The following is a 17,500-nucleotide window of genomic DNA, read 5'->3' as shown; positions in this document are numbered from 1 at the left end:
TGCTCCTCTACTCTAAACCCCATTGATAAATGAATGCTTAGGACGACATAGAGTTAGTAGCCTGGTATTCTCAAAGACGTAATAATGATGCAGATAAGTAGTAATGTGCATTTAATGATAGAAGCCGGTGTCTCTTGAATAAGAATACATGGGAGGTAAGAGACATGACTAATCTCTGCCGTGACTTCAGCGCTGAACACGCTGATCCGCTGCCTCAAATGTTCCAGCGTCTTATCCTGATAACTTCTTAACGGGCTTTCATTGAAGTTATTTTGGTTTTCAAGGATGTGTGCTTATTTTGGATAACAATTTAATAAAGGTTCTACATTATCGACTTATCCTATTTGTGCTCTTTAAAAATAGTCATGGAAATTGAATATATATATATATATATATATATATATATATATATATATATATATATATATATATATATATATATATATATATATATATATATATATATATATATATATATATATATATATATATATATACGGACGTTTGAGTAATAAGAGAAAACACAGTATAACTTAACACCCCACGCTTTTCTATGCACGAATCCCCTAGACCCAATTATCCTTCCTCTGACGCTGTCCTGCCCACACACACACCTACACACACAAGAGGAGAGAGGGTGTGCAGGTAAGCGACACACACACACACACACACACACACACACACACACACACACACACACACACACACACACACACACACACACACACACACACACACACACACACACACACACACACACACACACACACACACACACACACACACACACACACACACACACACACACACACACACACACACACACACACACACACACACACACACACACACACACACACACACACACACACACACACACACACACACACACACACACACACACACACACACACACACACACACACACACACACACACACACACACACACACACACACACACACACACACACACACACACACACACACACACACACACACACACACACACACACACACACACACACACACACACACACACACACACACACACACACACACACACACACACACACACACACACACACACACACACACACACACACACACACACACACACACACACACACACACACACACACACACACACACACACACACACACACACACACACACACACACACACACACACACACACACACACACACACACACACACACACACACACACACACACACACACACACACACACACACACACACACATATGGAGGGGGAAGTGCGTAAAGGTGTGGAGTGCCGCCTCGCATCTCATAACTCATTATTATTCTTCATCGGCTGGTTCCTAAATCCCTTTCGCATCCAAACACGCCAGCACTTCACAGACTAGGCGGCGAGGGGTGACGCCGCAGCACGGAGGCGTGAAGTGCTGCTCAATAATGGAAGTACATCATGAAAGGGACTAATGTAGATGTCTTCCTGCAGGAACAGTGAGACCTCCTCAGTGAGACCCCTTCAGTGGGACCTTAGTGGAACCTCATCAGTGGGACTTTCGAGTGTAACGCTCCCGGGTGGCTGGTGCTGTAACTCAGTGGGATGTCCTTGGTGGGACCTCCTTGGTGGGACCTCCCTGGTGGGACCCCCCTCAGTGGGACCCAGCGAGAGTGACGCTCCCTTATGGGGGTTGGTGTTCACTCCTCATCGGCTCTCTTCGCGCCTCCTCTCCTCTCCGAGTATTAGTAAGTAAAAAGGTCGAGTCTGGTGTTGTATTTGTGTGTGTTGTATTCATGTGATGTCCGTCTGTTTTAGTTGACACTCTGCTGCTGTCTTGGGAAGGGAGGGTAATGGATGTTGAAGTGCCTGTGTGTGCGCTATTCATGTGATGGGATGCGCTTCTCCTGTCCCTTGTCTACTCCTTTCCTCCAGAACAGTGTAAGGTGGCGGCTTTTTTGGTAGGTAACGGACAGGTGGCAGAGGCAATGTCACTTAATACAGGGAGCCGTGAAATAGGCGAAGGGTTTAACGCTTGTGTCATGTTAGATTTTTCCAGTGATAGAATAAAGCTTCGCTCCTACATTTATTCCATTAGAGCACTGATTATATATATATATATATATATATATATATATATATATATATATATATATATATATATATATATATATATATATACGAGTATATATATATATATATATATATATATATATATATATATATATATATATATATATATATATATATATATATATATATATATATATATATATATATATATATATGTATGTATGTATGTATGTATGTATGTATGTATGTATGTATGTATGTATGTATGTATGTATGTATGTATGTATGTATGTATTCATGCATGCATGCATGCATTTATATTAACACAGTCATATTTTCTCCTCAGGTGAGTACAATACAAAGTCGTCGAGGGACCTCTGCACTACACCGCGCCGGGAAGGTAAATGACACGTTGAGTTTGTTGAGTCAGCGTTAGGGACACAGTGATAACTCGCCTTCCCTTCCAGGTACACTTCGCTAACTTGCCTTCCCCTTCCAGGTACGCTTAACTAAATGGTCTTCTGTTTCAGGTACGCTAATGCATAACTTTAAGTCTTACTCAGGTAGCGTGGCGTAAGCTCCCTCATTTCCTGTCTCCGCAGCACGATTCCTTTGTAGCGATGGAGTGAAGTGGGGCTCTATCAGGAAACTTTTGAGGTAAGATGTACTTCGTTTTCCTTCAGACCATGGGGAGGTAAGGTACTCCTTTCGCTTTGCATTAAATTGTGAGGATAAGATGTTATTTTTCATTTATATTTATAGGTATTAACAATTCAGCAGTCTATCGGAAACTATTGATGGCATTTCGTTTTTTCTCTCAGAGCAAAAACGACTTTACTTTATCCTGACTTTACCTGCAGGAAGCGAGAACAAAGACATTATATATAATAAGGACACGTAATAGAGGAGGGCGTTACTTCAGAGTCTAGACTACGACTAATGGTGATGCACTTACGGCGTTTCCTTTAGTAGTCTGAAATAATACCAAGAAATTACTGTTCGTTCCAGTTTTATCTTTTCGTTGACTGAGAACAGAAGACTAGTCGACTTAGTTTTATCCACTAGTAACACACACACACACACACGCACACACGCACACACGCACACACGCACGCACGCACACACACACGCACGCACACACACACGCACGCACACACACACGCACGCACACACACACACACACACACACACACACACACACACACACACACACACACACACACACACACACACACACACACACACACACACACACACACACACACACACACACACACACACACACACACACACACACACACACACACACACACACACACACACACACACACACACACACACACACACACACACACACACACACACACACACACACACACACACACACACACACACACACACACACACACACACACACACACACACACACACACACACACACACACACACACACACACACACACACACACACACACACACACACACACACACACACACACACACACACACACACACACACACACACACACACACACACACACACACACACACACACACACACACACACACACACACACACACACACACACACACACACACACACACACACACACACACACACACACACACACACACACACACACACACACACACACACACACACACACACACACACACACACACACACACACACACACACACACACACACACACACACACACACACACACACACACACACACACACACACACACACACACACACACACACACACACACACACACACACACACACACACACACACACACACACACACACACACACACACACACACACACACACACACACACACACACACACACACACACACACACACACACACACACACACACACACACACACACACACACACACACACACACACACACACACACACACACACACACACACACACACACACACACACACACACACACACACACACACACACACACACACACACACACACACACACACACACACACACACACACACACACACACACACACACACACACACACACACACACACACACACACACACACACACACACACACACACACACACACACACACACACACACACACACACACACACACACACACACACACACACACACACACACACACACACACACACACACACACACACACACACACACACACTGTCTTATCTCTCCTCAGAGCACCATTACATAAGCTAACAGGTTCAGAAACACGGAATCATAATCTCCTTAATTTTCCGTTTCATGCACACTTACGTTTTTTGTTCTCTGTCGCTTCTCTCTCCGTGACTCTAACTCCCGTGAATATTGGTTTTGCATATTAAGTCGGCAACCATCGCCTGCTGGGAATGGAGTTAGTGCCCGGCGGGTGTGTAATTAGTTACCTGAGGGATCCGTGGTAGTCCCATGTACTCGTATAATTAGCTAATTTCCAACCCCTCTCACCTCTTGATTATTTCCCGTCTCCCTTTCCTTATTTCTACGTTTCTATCTCGCCCCCCTCTCTCTCTCTCTCTCTCTCCTTTGGCCATTTCATTATGCATTGCCTCCTGCAGAAGTGGAAGAGAGAAAAGGGTGAAAAGGTTGTTGGGTTACGGAAGCTAAGAGAGGCTGACGACGCTGACGTGAAGCAGGAAAGGAATGCAGGTGAAGTAGGTTGGGTTGGGGAGAATGAAAATGCAGTGTGAGTGGAAACTGTTGAAGAGGTAGGGATGGTGGAAAGGTCAGGGATATATAAGTGTATGGGAGAAAATAAAGATAAGGTGAGGAAGGGCGGGTGAACCAGGGGAGGAAGAGAAGAGGAAGGCTAAGCACATTGGATCGAGCAGGGAGAGGAGAAAAAGAAAGAAAGAGAGAGGGAAGCGAAGAAGGATTGGGTTGAGATGGAGGAAAGGGGGATGATGCAGGATGAGTAGGGTGGAGAGAAAGAGGAACGGGGAAATGAGGCAGACATAGGTGGGGATAAGAAGGAATTGATATATGGTGAATAGAGAGCGGAGGAAGAGAGAGACAGGGAGGTGAGGCTGGATTGGGTGGGATGAGAGAGAGAGAGAGAGAGAGAGAGAGAGAGAGAGAGAGAGAGAGAGAGAGAGAGAGAGAGAGAGAGAGAGAGAGATGGGCGGGGGGAGGAAATTTTGCGAGGTGACGAAAGGTGAACAGGTAGAGCGGAAGAAGAAAACGGAGCAAGAGAAGCAGTTTAGGCGCGGCGAGACTCGTGATGGGCTGGGGTAGTGAGTGGCGGCCCTCAGATGAACGCAGGTGAGGGGCGAACTTCATCACGCTTTTCACCTGTCATTAAATAGAGTACCAGTGTCCAAGTGGTGTTTACTCACCCAGGGGCGGCTGCCACGTGTCTTTTCCACCAGCAGCACTACAATGAAGCAATTCCAGCGTGACATAAAGGGCGTTTAGTAATCACAAGTACTGACGAAGTGGAGTAATTAAACGAATAAAGTACATATGTCTCCAGGCCCTCATAAAGCGGCAGAGCAAGAGATCAGTTCCACAGTAGTATGAGATGAAGGATATTTAAGTCACAGGTACCGACGAGGTGAAGTAATTAAGCCAATATATAGAAACGTCACGAGAATCTTAACCCGAACTTAGACGCATTTCAACTGGTAATAGTTTTCCATTTCGTCTCTCTCATTTTCTCTTCTCCTTGTCTAAATTTGCACGTTGCTGGCGTTGCTGCTTAAATTGCTCCATAACTCTCCGTGTCCCCTGCTTCCCTTTTCCCTCGTCCGCCAGTTAACTACACACACTTCCCTGCATCGTTCCCTCTTCCTCCTTCCTTCGCACATCGCCCGTCTCCTCGCGCCCTGAATATATACATCTCCTAAAACAGAGAACTCTTGGGACGGCGGAAGCAGCGGTGATCACCTGAGAGTATCTTAAATAAAGGTCACGCCAATTTATCCGTGGGAGGCGCTGCTGGTGCTGGAATCGACACCTCGCCTCACCTTACCCTACCTAGCCTGTGGGGTGTGAGGTGGGAGGTCTCTCTCTCTCTCTCTCTCTCTCTCTCTCTCTCTCTCTCTCTCTCTCTCTCTCTCTCTCTCTCTCTCTCTCTCTCTCTCTCTCTCTCTCTCTCTCTCTCTCTCTCTCTCTCTCTCTCTCTCTCACTGTTTTACTTTTTTTCCATCTTTTTTTTATTTAATTGATTCGTTATTAGTTTTGATCTTATTTTTATATTTCTCGACTTGCTATTTTGGTCTACTTTCTCTCTCTCTCTCTCTCTCTCTCTCTCTCTCTCTCTCTCTCTCTCTCTCTCTCTCTCTCTCTCTCTCTCTCTCTCTCTCTCTCTCTCTCTCTCTCTCTCTCTCTCTCTCTCTCTCTCTCTCTCTCTGTGCCCCTTTACCTATTCATCATCATAATGACAGCTTCCTCTCCTCGTCCTCGTGTCATAATGGTTGTGGGGTGAAGGAAATAAAGATTCATGCTCACTTACGCTCATTGTCGGTCTGTTATGCTCCTGACACTTTGTCCTGCGGCGTACTCTGTTGCGTGATTGCTAATAATGATGATGGCTGGTACCTCTAGGCTCCAGTTAATTAAGTACATCACATTGACTGTAGTTGAGGGAAAATTAGATGTAGGATAGAAGAAGGGGAAGGCGTAGAGCATGGTGTAATGCAACTTCATGCTCTTTTTTTTTTTTTTTCGTGTGTGTGTGTGTGTGTGTGTGTAATCTATGAAAGCCTTTTTAGAGCTCAAAAGTTTTTATTGCCTTTCGTTGCTCTCTTACACACATCACAGTAAGATAAAAAAAAAGAAAGAAAAAAACATCCTTGAAAAACCATCCTACTATCTGTGTGACTTCTGAAAACAGTCCTGATAGAGGAAGGTAGCGAAGTGTTTCAGAATACAAGGTAAAGTGACAGGTTGGTGATAGTGAAAGATGCTGACACTTTGATCTACTCCTATTATTACAACGGATGCCCAGTACCCGTGTCTGCCTAGAGAGGCGGAATTGATTACATTGAAAGGAAAGAAAGGTGACGAAATGCTTCTGGTATAACGTGAGACAATGCTAAGCCACTGCAAGCAGGATGTTTAACAAGGAATGTCGCTCTGAAAAAAAAAAGGAAAGTGTACTTAGGTTTTTATTTATTTATTTATTTATTTATTTATTTATTTATTTATTTAGTCTATCATCTAAAGCTTTGCCGCCTACGTGTTTGAGGAGCAGCGATAAAGGGATAGAGGTTTTGTTTTCATTGCTTTCAATGCGAGAAGGAAACAAGAAACGGCGAAAAAATAAGTAAATAAAATGAAACGGAAATACCCTTCACACCTGCCACTTGTTTCCCTCCCTCCCTCCTTCCCTCCTCATCCTCCTCCTCCTCCTCCTCCTCCTCCTCCTCCTCCTCCTCATCATCATCATCATCATCAGTTTCCGCCGGACACTATTTCGCCCTTCCCTTCCCCACAGGATCATGTCTCCCCGCTAATCTTACTTTTCTGTCTAATCTTATTGCGTCCTGTAGCCCACCTACGTCTTTGAAGGGCCTCTCTCTCTCTCTCTCTCTCTCTCTCTCTCTCTCTCTCTCTCTCTCTCTCTCTCTCTCTCTCTCTCTCTCTCTCTCTCTCTCTCTCTCTCTCTCTCTCTCTCTCTCTCTCTCTCTCTCTCTCTCTCTCTCTCTCTCTCTCTCTCTCTCTATTTACGTTTATTTATTTATTTATGTAGCTATTTGTTTATGTATCTATTTATTCATTTATCTATTTATATATGTTTAGCCATCTTACAATGAAATAATCAATCAGTGACTATATCTACTTATATGTATCTATCCATATATCTACTTATTTATGTCTTCAGAGAGAGAGAGAGAGAGAGAGAGAGAGAGAGAGAGAGAGAGAGAGAGAGAGAGAGAGAGAGAGAGAGAGAGAGAGAGAGAGAGAGAGAGAAATATGAATGACAGTCACATCAGGTAAGTTTGTCCTGGATGCTCGACCTCAAATTTTTGGAAGGAGAGATATTGTGCAAGTTTTGGAAAGAGTTCTTGTATGTTTCAGGACGGTGAGATCCATGTATCACTATTTCCCGCAACTTGCACCATTACTATTCCTGCGGTAGATGGGGGGAAAAATGTTGATATTCGAATTTTGTAGTTTTATTATTTTTGTCACTCGGTTTTTCATCAGCATTGGAATGTCACTGGTGGTGGTGGTGGTGGTGGTGGTGGTGGTGGTGGTGGTATTAATGTAGTGGTGTGTTTCATTCTCTTATTGTGGATTAGGAGTGAGTGGTTATGATGGAAGTTTGTATCTCAGCAACATTTATTTATTTATTTATTTATTTATTTATTTATTTTATTATTTTTTAAATTTTTTTTTTATTTTACAGTACAAGAACAATCCACACCATGACACTAGGTTGCACACACACACACACACACACACACACACACACACACACACACACACACACACACACACACACACACACACACACACACACACACACACACACACACACACACACACACACACACACACACACACACACACACACATTTTTAGCATTGTTTATTTATTGACCACAACAACAACAACAAGAACAACAACAATAGTGAATATAAAAATATACGAGATGGGTCCAATAAAAACAGTCGTAATAGCAAGTAAACACACACACACACACACACACACACACACACACACACACACACACACACACACACACACACACACACACACACACACACACACACACACACACACACACACACACACACACACACACACACACACACACACACACACACACACACACACACACACACACACACACACACACACACACACACACACACACACACACACACACACACACACACACACACACACACACACACACACACACACACACACACACACACACACACACACACACACACACACACACACACACACACACACACACACACACACACACACACACACACACACACACACACACACACACACACACACACACACACACACACACACACACACACACACACACACACACACACACACACACACACACACACACACACACACACACACACACACACACACACACACACACACACACACACACACACACACACACACACACACACACACACACACACACACACACACACACACACACACACACACACACACACACACACACACACACACACACACACACACACACACACACACACACACACACACACACACACACACACACACACACACACACACACACACACACACACACACACACACACACACACACACACACACACACACACACACACACACACACACACACACACACACACACACACACACACACACACACACACACACACACACACACACACACACACACACACACACACACACACACACACACACACACACACACACACACACACACACACACACACACACACACACACACACACACACACACACACACACACACACACACACACACACACACACACACACACACACAAGGAATTTGCTGTAGAGCTAGCAACACCGCTATGCTCCATAATAAACGCCTCACTCTCCCAACACTCTTGCCCCGCGGACTGGAAGACATCTTATGTCACTCCCATCCCCAAAACTTCCAGTCCTCAGTCACTCAATGACCTCAGGCCAGTCTCTATCACCCCCATCCCTAGCCTTATTTGTGAAGATTTTGTATATGACTGGGCATACACCAAAATTTGTAACACCGTGGATATCAGACAATTCGGAAATATTAAAGCCACCTCCACCTCACATTACCTGGACCAGCTTCCTTGAATTCATCCACAGCCACCTGGACAAGCGAAACACCTCTAGCTGTTGCTTTTGTCGACTTCAAAAGCCTTTGATCTAGTTGATCACACTGTTGTCATCAGCAAGGCAGTAAGTCTGGGTCTCCTCCTAATCTGATAGCGTGGCTAGCCGACTTCCTCACAGGGAGACGTCAGGCCGTTCGCTATCAGGGCTCTGTCTCTAATTTCCAACAGCTGACATGTGGAGTCCCCAGGGGACCAAGATGGGTCCTCTATGCTTCCTCCTCCTCATCAACGACGCCCTCACCGACACCCCCCATCGCTGGAAGTATGTGGACGACTGCACCGTGGGCGTCCCAGTTTCCAACAAGAACCCGGACTACTCGCCACTGCAAGCAATTCTGGAGCGACTGCAGACGTGGACAGAGGAGAGCAGGATGACCATCAACCACAGCAAAACTGTGGTGATGCATTTCTGTACCTCCTCTGTACCAGTGCCCCCTCCCCGGCTCACAGTGGGCCCTCACCCCCTCCAGGTGGTCCAATGTGCCAAGCTTCTCGGAGTCACGATGGACGACCAGCTGACCTGGAAGCAGCATGTCGCCAGCACCGTGAGATCAGCTACCTACAGGCTGTACATGCTGCGCAGACTCAGGTCGCTGGGGACGCCGACAGATGAGTTAAGGGGGGGTGTACCTCACCTTCATCCTCCCCAAACTCATGTACGCCTCCCCAGCGTGGTCCTCCTCCCTCACACACACTCAACAGCCTACAGCTAGAGAGTGTGCAGAAAAGGGCGTGCAGGGTCATCCTTGGCCCTGCATACACCACCTATGAAGAAGCCCTGACCACCCTGAGTCTGTCCAGAATATCCACCAGGCACCGAGAGGCTCTGGAGAAGTTTGGGAAGGGACTACTGCATCATCCGCGTCTCAGAGACATGCTGCCGCCCGACGCGCCTCGCCCTGTCCGTGCCACCAGACACCACAACAAAATAACGCCCCTGAAGGCGCCGCGCACGGACCGGTACAGACTCAGTGCGATTCCCACCATGGTGCGAGCCATCAATCAATAGTATTTCCTCCCTAGATTAGTATTACCGTTAGGATTAATGTTAAGTTTTTCCCCATCCCCTATGTACATTTTCAGTTTGTCAACTGCCTAAATAATAAACCGTTTATTATTATTATTATTATTATTACACACACACACACACACACACACACACACACACACACACACACACACACACACACACACACACACACACACACACACACAGCCATAAACATGAAGGATAACAACCGGTAATGGTGTTTGAATGGCATAATGAGGTTCGCCCCACCATTGGCTTTCGTAGTCAGCTGTTTAATTAAATCTTCACTGTATGAGGGGTTTTTGTTTTCTATGATACCAGCGTACACAGTGACCTGGGCGGGAAATTCGTGTGTATAGATCGTGTATGTATGTATGTATGTATGTATGTATGTATGTATGTATGTATGTATGTATGTATGTATGCATTTGGTTTATCTGTTTGTTTGTGTTTTGATAATTTATGTCTGTGTATCCGTCTGTCTGGCTACATATCTATCTATATATTCTTTCTTCTTCTAATTTTTCTTTTCCTTTCATTCTTCCATTCTTTCTATCTTCCTTTACTTGCTTATTTGCTTGCTTATATAATACACTCGTTCACTCACTCACTCACTCACCCATATACTTAGCGATCTGTTTATCTATATAGTAATTGCATTTTATTAGATGCTATTGTTATTGTTGTAGGTAGAATAGGTGGTGATGGTGGTGGTGTATTAGTTGATAGCAGTAGTGACGCTTATTATTTTTGTTTAAGATCGTGGTTTTATTTCTAGTGCTAGTGATGGTGGTGGTGGTGGTGGTGGTGGTGGTGTTGCTGCAATAGGAATGGTTTCGTTCTTATTGCTCTTCGTTCTTTCTGCTTCTGATGTTATTGTTTCTGCTGGAGGTAGTAGTAGTAGTAGTAGTAGTAGTAGTAGTAGTAGTAGTAGTAGTAGTAGTAATAGTAGTAGTAGTAGTAGTGATGGTGAAGCGATGGGAATGAAAGTGTTCTTGTTCTTGTTCCATTTGATATTATTGTAATCACAGTTAGTTGTGTTCCGTCTAGTATCAATGGTGGTGGTGGCAGTGGTGGTGGTGGTGGTGGTGGTGGTGGTGGTGGTGGTGTTGACCTTTGTGATAGTAATAAGTGGTAATGTGTTGCTGCTACTCTTGTTGCCCCTGGTCTTGTTGATATTATTGTTCCTGTCAGTGGTGGTGGTGGTGGTTGTGGTGGTGGTGGTGGTGGTGGTGGTAGTGGTAGTGTAGATGAAGGAGCAGTGAGGAAAGAGGTGCAGTGAAATGACTTGGGTACGAAATACTCGAGGTACAATTATGGCGTAAGCTGCCTTGGAGTGAAGCGAATGGTGGGAAGAGAGAGAGAGAGAGAGAGAGAGAGAGAGAGAGAGAGAGAGAGAGAGAGAGAGAGAGAGAGAGAGAGAGAGAGAGAGACTTTAGCTTTTACTTTGATACTTGAGCTTAGTAATGCTTCCGATATGATGTTTATGTATCATTTGAATACATGCAATGTCTTGTCTCTCTCTCTCTCTCTCTCTCTCTCTCTCTCTCTCTCTCTCTCTCTCTCTCTCTCTCTCTCTCTCTCTCTCTCTCTCTCTCTCTCTCTCTCCTAGTTCTTTCATTTCCACTCCAAACAACATTCCTTTACAAAACCCTTAAACATTTAAATACTTTTCATAAATACACAAACACATTAACACATTTCCCTCCTATTCCACGTGCTTGAAGGAACCTGATGCTGCCTACACGCGCACATATACACAAACACCCACGCCCCTCCTTCTCTCCCCCCCCCCTCTCTCTCTCTCTCTCTCTCTCTCTCTCTCTCTCTCTCTCTCTCTCTCTCTCTCTCTCTCTCTCTCTCTCTCTCTCTCTCTCTCTCTCTCTCTCTCTCTCTCTCTCTCTCTCTCTCTCTCTCTCAGGTGCTCTTACATTTTACATGGGTACACATCACCACCTGATCTCCATTTCACAGGTGGAGGTGTGACTGTATCTGCATTTCACACGTTCACATGTGAATCCGCGTGCATAATATAACGAGGGAGAGAGAGAGAGAGAGAGAGAGAGAGAGAGAGAGAGAGAGAGAGAGAGAGAGAGAGAGAGAGAGAGAGAGAGAGAGAGCGTCAAAATTTCTGGTTCACGTAGTTTTTATTTCGAGTCTGCCATTAGTTCCTGCTTTCCGTGACCTTTACTCGCTCACTCTCTTTCTCTCACTCTCTCTCCCTCCCTCCTTCCCTCCTCCCCCCTTCCTCCCTCTCTCCCCTCCCTCTCCATCTCAAAAGCGGACTTGCATGCATTTAATAAGAAGGAGCATTGCATCATTTTTAAACTCCTCGTCCCATTTCACCATCTGGCGTCACGGAAGCGTCTTGAAAGGCTCCGGGAGATCAAATAAGATGGTTGGTGTAATTAAAGACTCCCCACCGTGACTCCCTTCCCGTCTGTGGTGAAATTGGTCTGTTTAGATAATCTCCCCTGTGGGCAACTGAGGATCCCACCAGCCTGTCTGAACCCAGTGCAGTTTTTATTCCCTATTGTGACTCCCGACTCTCAGACTGGCTCCGTGCATCCTCCCTTGTTTCTTTCTCATTCTCTCTTTTTCTGTTTTTTTTTTCCTTTGTTGCGGTGTTTTGTTTTTCTTTGTTTTCATTTTCTTCCTGGTTTCTTGGTTCTTTTTTTTATTCTTTTTCTTTGGCTTATTTTTTCTTTTGTTTTTCTCGTGTTTACTTGATTCCTTCTTCACTTGCTCAGGCTTTTCTTTTTTTCCTTCTAGCTCTTTCATTTTGCTTTGTTTTCTATTTGTCTTTCCTGTTGTTCCCCTGATTCCATGTTTTACTTTTTTTCATCTTTCTTTCCTTTTCTTTTTCCCTTATTTTGTTTGATATACTTCTTTATTTTCTTTGTTTCCCTCGTCTGTTGTTCCTAACTTTATTTTCCTTTCTATTCAATTCCTTTTTTTGCCAAAGGTTTATTTTCTTATTTTCTTTTCTTTCTTTTATCTTTGACTTGTTTCAGTTACATTTCTTCTTCACTTCGTTCTTGTCTTTTTGTTACGTCTTCGTCCTTCCTTTCTCCTCGTTATCCTGCTCCTCCTCCTCCTTCCTCTTATCCTCTTCTTTCTCTCGTTTGCAACTTCGCTATCCTCTTTGACCTGTTTCTCCTTTTATTGCTTGCTTGTCATTGTCTTCATCTTTCTCTTCTCAACCTCTTCTTTCTGTTTTTCCTCGCCAGCGCCTTTGCTATCGTCTTTCCTTTTAAATCCTCCTCCTCCTCCTCCTCGATTTCGAATTACGCCAGTGAGTCCCAAGATCATCGTCTTAAGAGCAAATGACAACAAATGTCCAGCCGTGTCGTCGCATCCCAAAAGTGGATCCATCACTTTCATCCTCTCTCTCTCTCTCTCTCTCTCTCTCTCTCTCTCTCTCTCTCTCTCTCTCTCTCTCTCTCTCTCTCTCTCTCTCTCTCTCTCTCTCTCTCTCTCTCTCTCTCCATGCTTCGGGTTTCTCGTTTCTACTTTTTTTTATTTTTTTACGAGTCTGAAAATCTCCTCTACTGCTTGATGTGTATAATTGCATAGTGTCTTTCTATTTTGTTTCGCTTTTGTGTCTGATTCCTTGTTAACCTTTTTTTATCTGGTATTTGTAAACCTCCTGTCTTTTTCCATATTGTTTCGACGTTTAACCTGTAATCTTTATTTCTTACAGTCTTTCTTCATTATTTTGCATACTCATACTCCTTCCTTCTCTTCTCCTTCGTGCATTCCTTTCTTCCTTCCATCCACCGTCCTTTCCACCTGTCTTCACTTCCTCCCATCCTTCCATCTTCCCCTTCTCCCTTCTTCCTTCCTCCTTCCTTCCTTTCCTTCCGTTCCTCCTCCCTTCTCTCTCATACTTTCTTAATTTTTCTCTTCCTCCTCCTCTTCCTCCTTTATCCACGCTATCCCACTCCTCACTAAAACCAGTAACTAAAAACAACCTCCTAAGGACAAAGAGATCCGCTGCTATTAGTGTTCCTTTCCCTTCCTTTGTGTTCTTTCGTGTTCCTCGACCCGGTCCCCACAGGATTACATAGATAGAGCAGACACCAAGAGGCTTCCTGATCTGTAATGAAGGTATCTACCGGGCTAACATGTCTTTCGGTGTCTTTTCTCTCCTGTGCTGTGTAATCCAGTGAAGAGGAGGAGGAGGACGAGGAGAAGGAGGAGAAGGAGAAGGATGACGATGACAAACAGGAGAAAGGTTGGAAGGGGAGGGGAAAAGGAATGCAGGTGGAAAGGAACGTAGGAAGGTATGTGGAATTCTCCTCCTCCTCCTCTTCCTCTTCCTCTTCCTCTCCCTCTTCCTCCTTTCCTGTCCTGTCATCTGTCTCTCAGTTTATAAGACGCAATGCAATACACCACAAAATGCCTCGTTAGAACCAGCAGATACGTTAGTTTGTTCGTCCTTTGTCATCCTCCTCCTCCTCCCCCTCATCCTCTCTCTTCTCTTCCTGCTCCAGTACGTCACTCGCCTATTGGCCATACGAGTACACGCTGGAGGAAGAGAAGCACCAGCATCACCAACAGGTCACTTAGCACGGGCTTCCTATCATGAATATTACAAGCAACGGAGAGAGACGCGGCATTACCAAGCGCTCACTAATTCACTCACATCACAGCCTCGCGGGGCCCTTCATGTTTAGATTAAATTTGCACTCCTTTAATGTTTTTTGGGGAATCTAATTACGATGCTAAGTTATATTATTAGTTAATATTATTAGTATTACAACAGACAAGAGGCTACTTCATCTGTCAGCTCGTATGTTAGATTTTTTTTTTTGGTCATATCGTGTCATGGGGGAATGATTACACCTGCTTTGCTAGATTAATTAAGGCTTTTGTTCTACTTTCCGCCGCCATTGTTCACTCGGGTCAAGGTTACACGGGAAGGTTTTCTGATTTATACTTGTTTCTCTGTTGTAAAAGACTGCCATTAATTAGTATATGTATTTTCTAGTCGTTTAATTACTCTAAGTGCACATATGCTTTGCTCGTGTTTCTCTCCTCTGCTTTGGTTTCCCCTCTTCCTCTCCTCCATTCTTTCCTCTTCCCTCTCTCTCTTCCTTTCGTCTGCATTCCCTTTTCGCCTCCATTCTCTCTCTCTCTCTCTCTCTCTCTCTCTCTCTCTCTCTCTCTCTCTCTCTCTCTCTCTCTCTCTCTCTCTCTCTCTCTCTCTCTCTCTCTCTCTCTCTCTCTCTCTCTCTCTCTCTCTCTCCATTTATCTTTTCTTCTTTCCTCTGCTCTTCCCTCCCCTCTCCCTCCCCTCCCCTCCCCTCCCCTGTACCATTTCCTTTTAACGGCCGGCGTGAGAGATGGGGGTGGGGAGTAGTCTTCTTCTGTGCTATCCTGTCATTCCCACTAATAGAGCAAAAAAGTTAAACAGCCTGGTAAGGACCTCAGGGTCTGTTGTTGTTTGGATTTCCTTTGTATTCTTTTGTATTCCTCCTCCTCCTCCTCCTCCTCCTCCTCCTCCTCCTCCTCCTCCTCCTCCTCCTCCTCTTCCTCCTCCTCCTCCTCCTCCTCCTCCTCCTCTTCTGCTCCTTTCATCCCGCCTGTGTGAACGAGCAAAGACCAATTTCCCCAAGGAGGTGTTTGTAGCTGTAAGAAAGTGCTTCATGAGGCCATTGTATTGTTGAGGGGGGAGAAAGAGGAGGGACGAAAGGAGGGCTGCTCTTGGGTCCCTATTTAGAAACACTTGTGGCCACACCTCCACTATTTTCCAGAGACTCTAGTTGAAGTGATATGGGTTTTTACGCTTGATTTTATGCTTCCAGTGATAGATGAAGAACATTTCTGTATTTTGAACGGGATAAACACTCTTTAGAACCCGGCTAGTCAGCTCAATGGCCTTCCAAATAGTCGTGGTGAGAAAGCAAAGCGTCTCTGAATACGGGCCTTAGGTTAATGAAAGCCTGAAGAGCATTTCTGTATTTTGAATTGGATAAGCACTCTTGAGAACCCTGCTAGTCATCTCAGGGGCCTTTCAAATAGTCGTGGTGAGAAAGCAAAGTGTCTCTGAATTCGGGCCTTAGGTTAATGAAAGCCTGATTGCCAGCTGAGGATTGCATGTCTTGAAGTAATCCTTGAGGTGGTCCAGGCAAGGCTTTCACAAATTATCCCCATGACCGAGGCGCCCTTTCACGTGTTTAGATTTCCAGGTAGTTTGGGATTTGTGTGATTCTCTTGATTCTTGATAGCGGAGGAGGTAATGAAAAGCTGTCCTCCTCCACTTTGTCCTCTTCGTCCTTCTCTGCCTCCGCCTCCGCCTCCGCCTCCTCCGTCGTCTTTGCTTCTGCCTTTTTCTACTGTTTTTTTTTTTGTTTCCTTCTCCTCCTCCTCCTCCTCCTCCTCCTCCTCCTCCTCCTCCTCCTCCTCCTCCTCCTCCTCCTCCTCCTCCTCCTCCTCCTTCTCCTCCTCCTCCTCCTCCTCCTCCTCCTCAGCCTCTTTTGTAGTTTCCGCAAACACTTTGTCAGTACAAATGCTTGTGGATCCG

General features: G+C 44.9%; 1 protein-coding gene across 1 annotated transcript in view; it reads left to right on the top strand.

Annotated features, from left to right (window-relative positions):
* Window positions 1-2,857, top strand: part of LOC135104038 (uncharacterized) — a 49,307-nt gene extending 46,450 nt beyond the window's left edge. The window contains exons 2-3 of the mRNA XM_064010914.1: window positions 1,483-1,736; window positions 2,408-2,857. Coding sequence (XP_063866984.1) covers window positions 1,483-1,736; window positions 2,408-2,469 — 316 coding nt within the window. The 3' untranslated portion in view covers window positions 2,470-2,857. The remainder of the gene's footprint in view (window positions 1-1,482; window positions 1,737-2,407) is intronic.
* The last annotated feature ends 14,643 nt before the right edge of the window (window positions 2,858-17,500 follow it).

The sequence above is a fragment of the Scylla paramamosain genome, chromosome 10, assembly GCF_035594125.1.
Source record: "Scylla paramamosain isolate STU-SP2022 chromosome 10, ASM3559412v1, whole genome shotgun sequence".
Lineage (NCBI taxonomy): Eukaryota > Metazoa > Arthropoda > Malacostraca > Decapoda > Portunidae > Scylla > Scylla paramamosain.
Note: the sequence above shows the minus strand (reverse complement) of the source record. Positions and strands in the feature narration are given on the sequence as shown.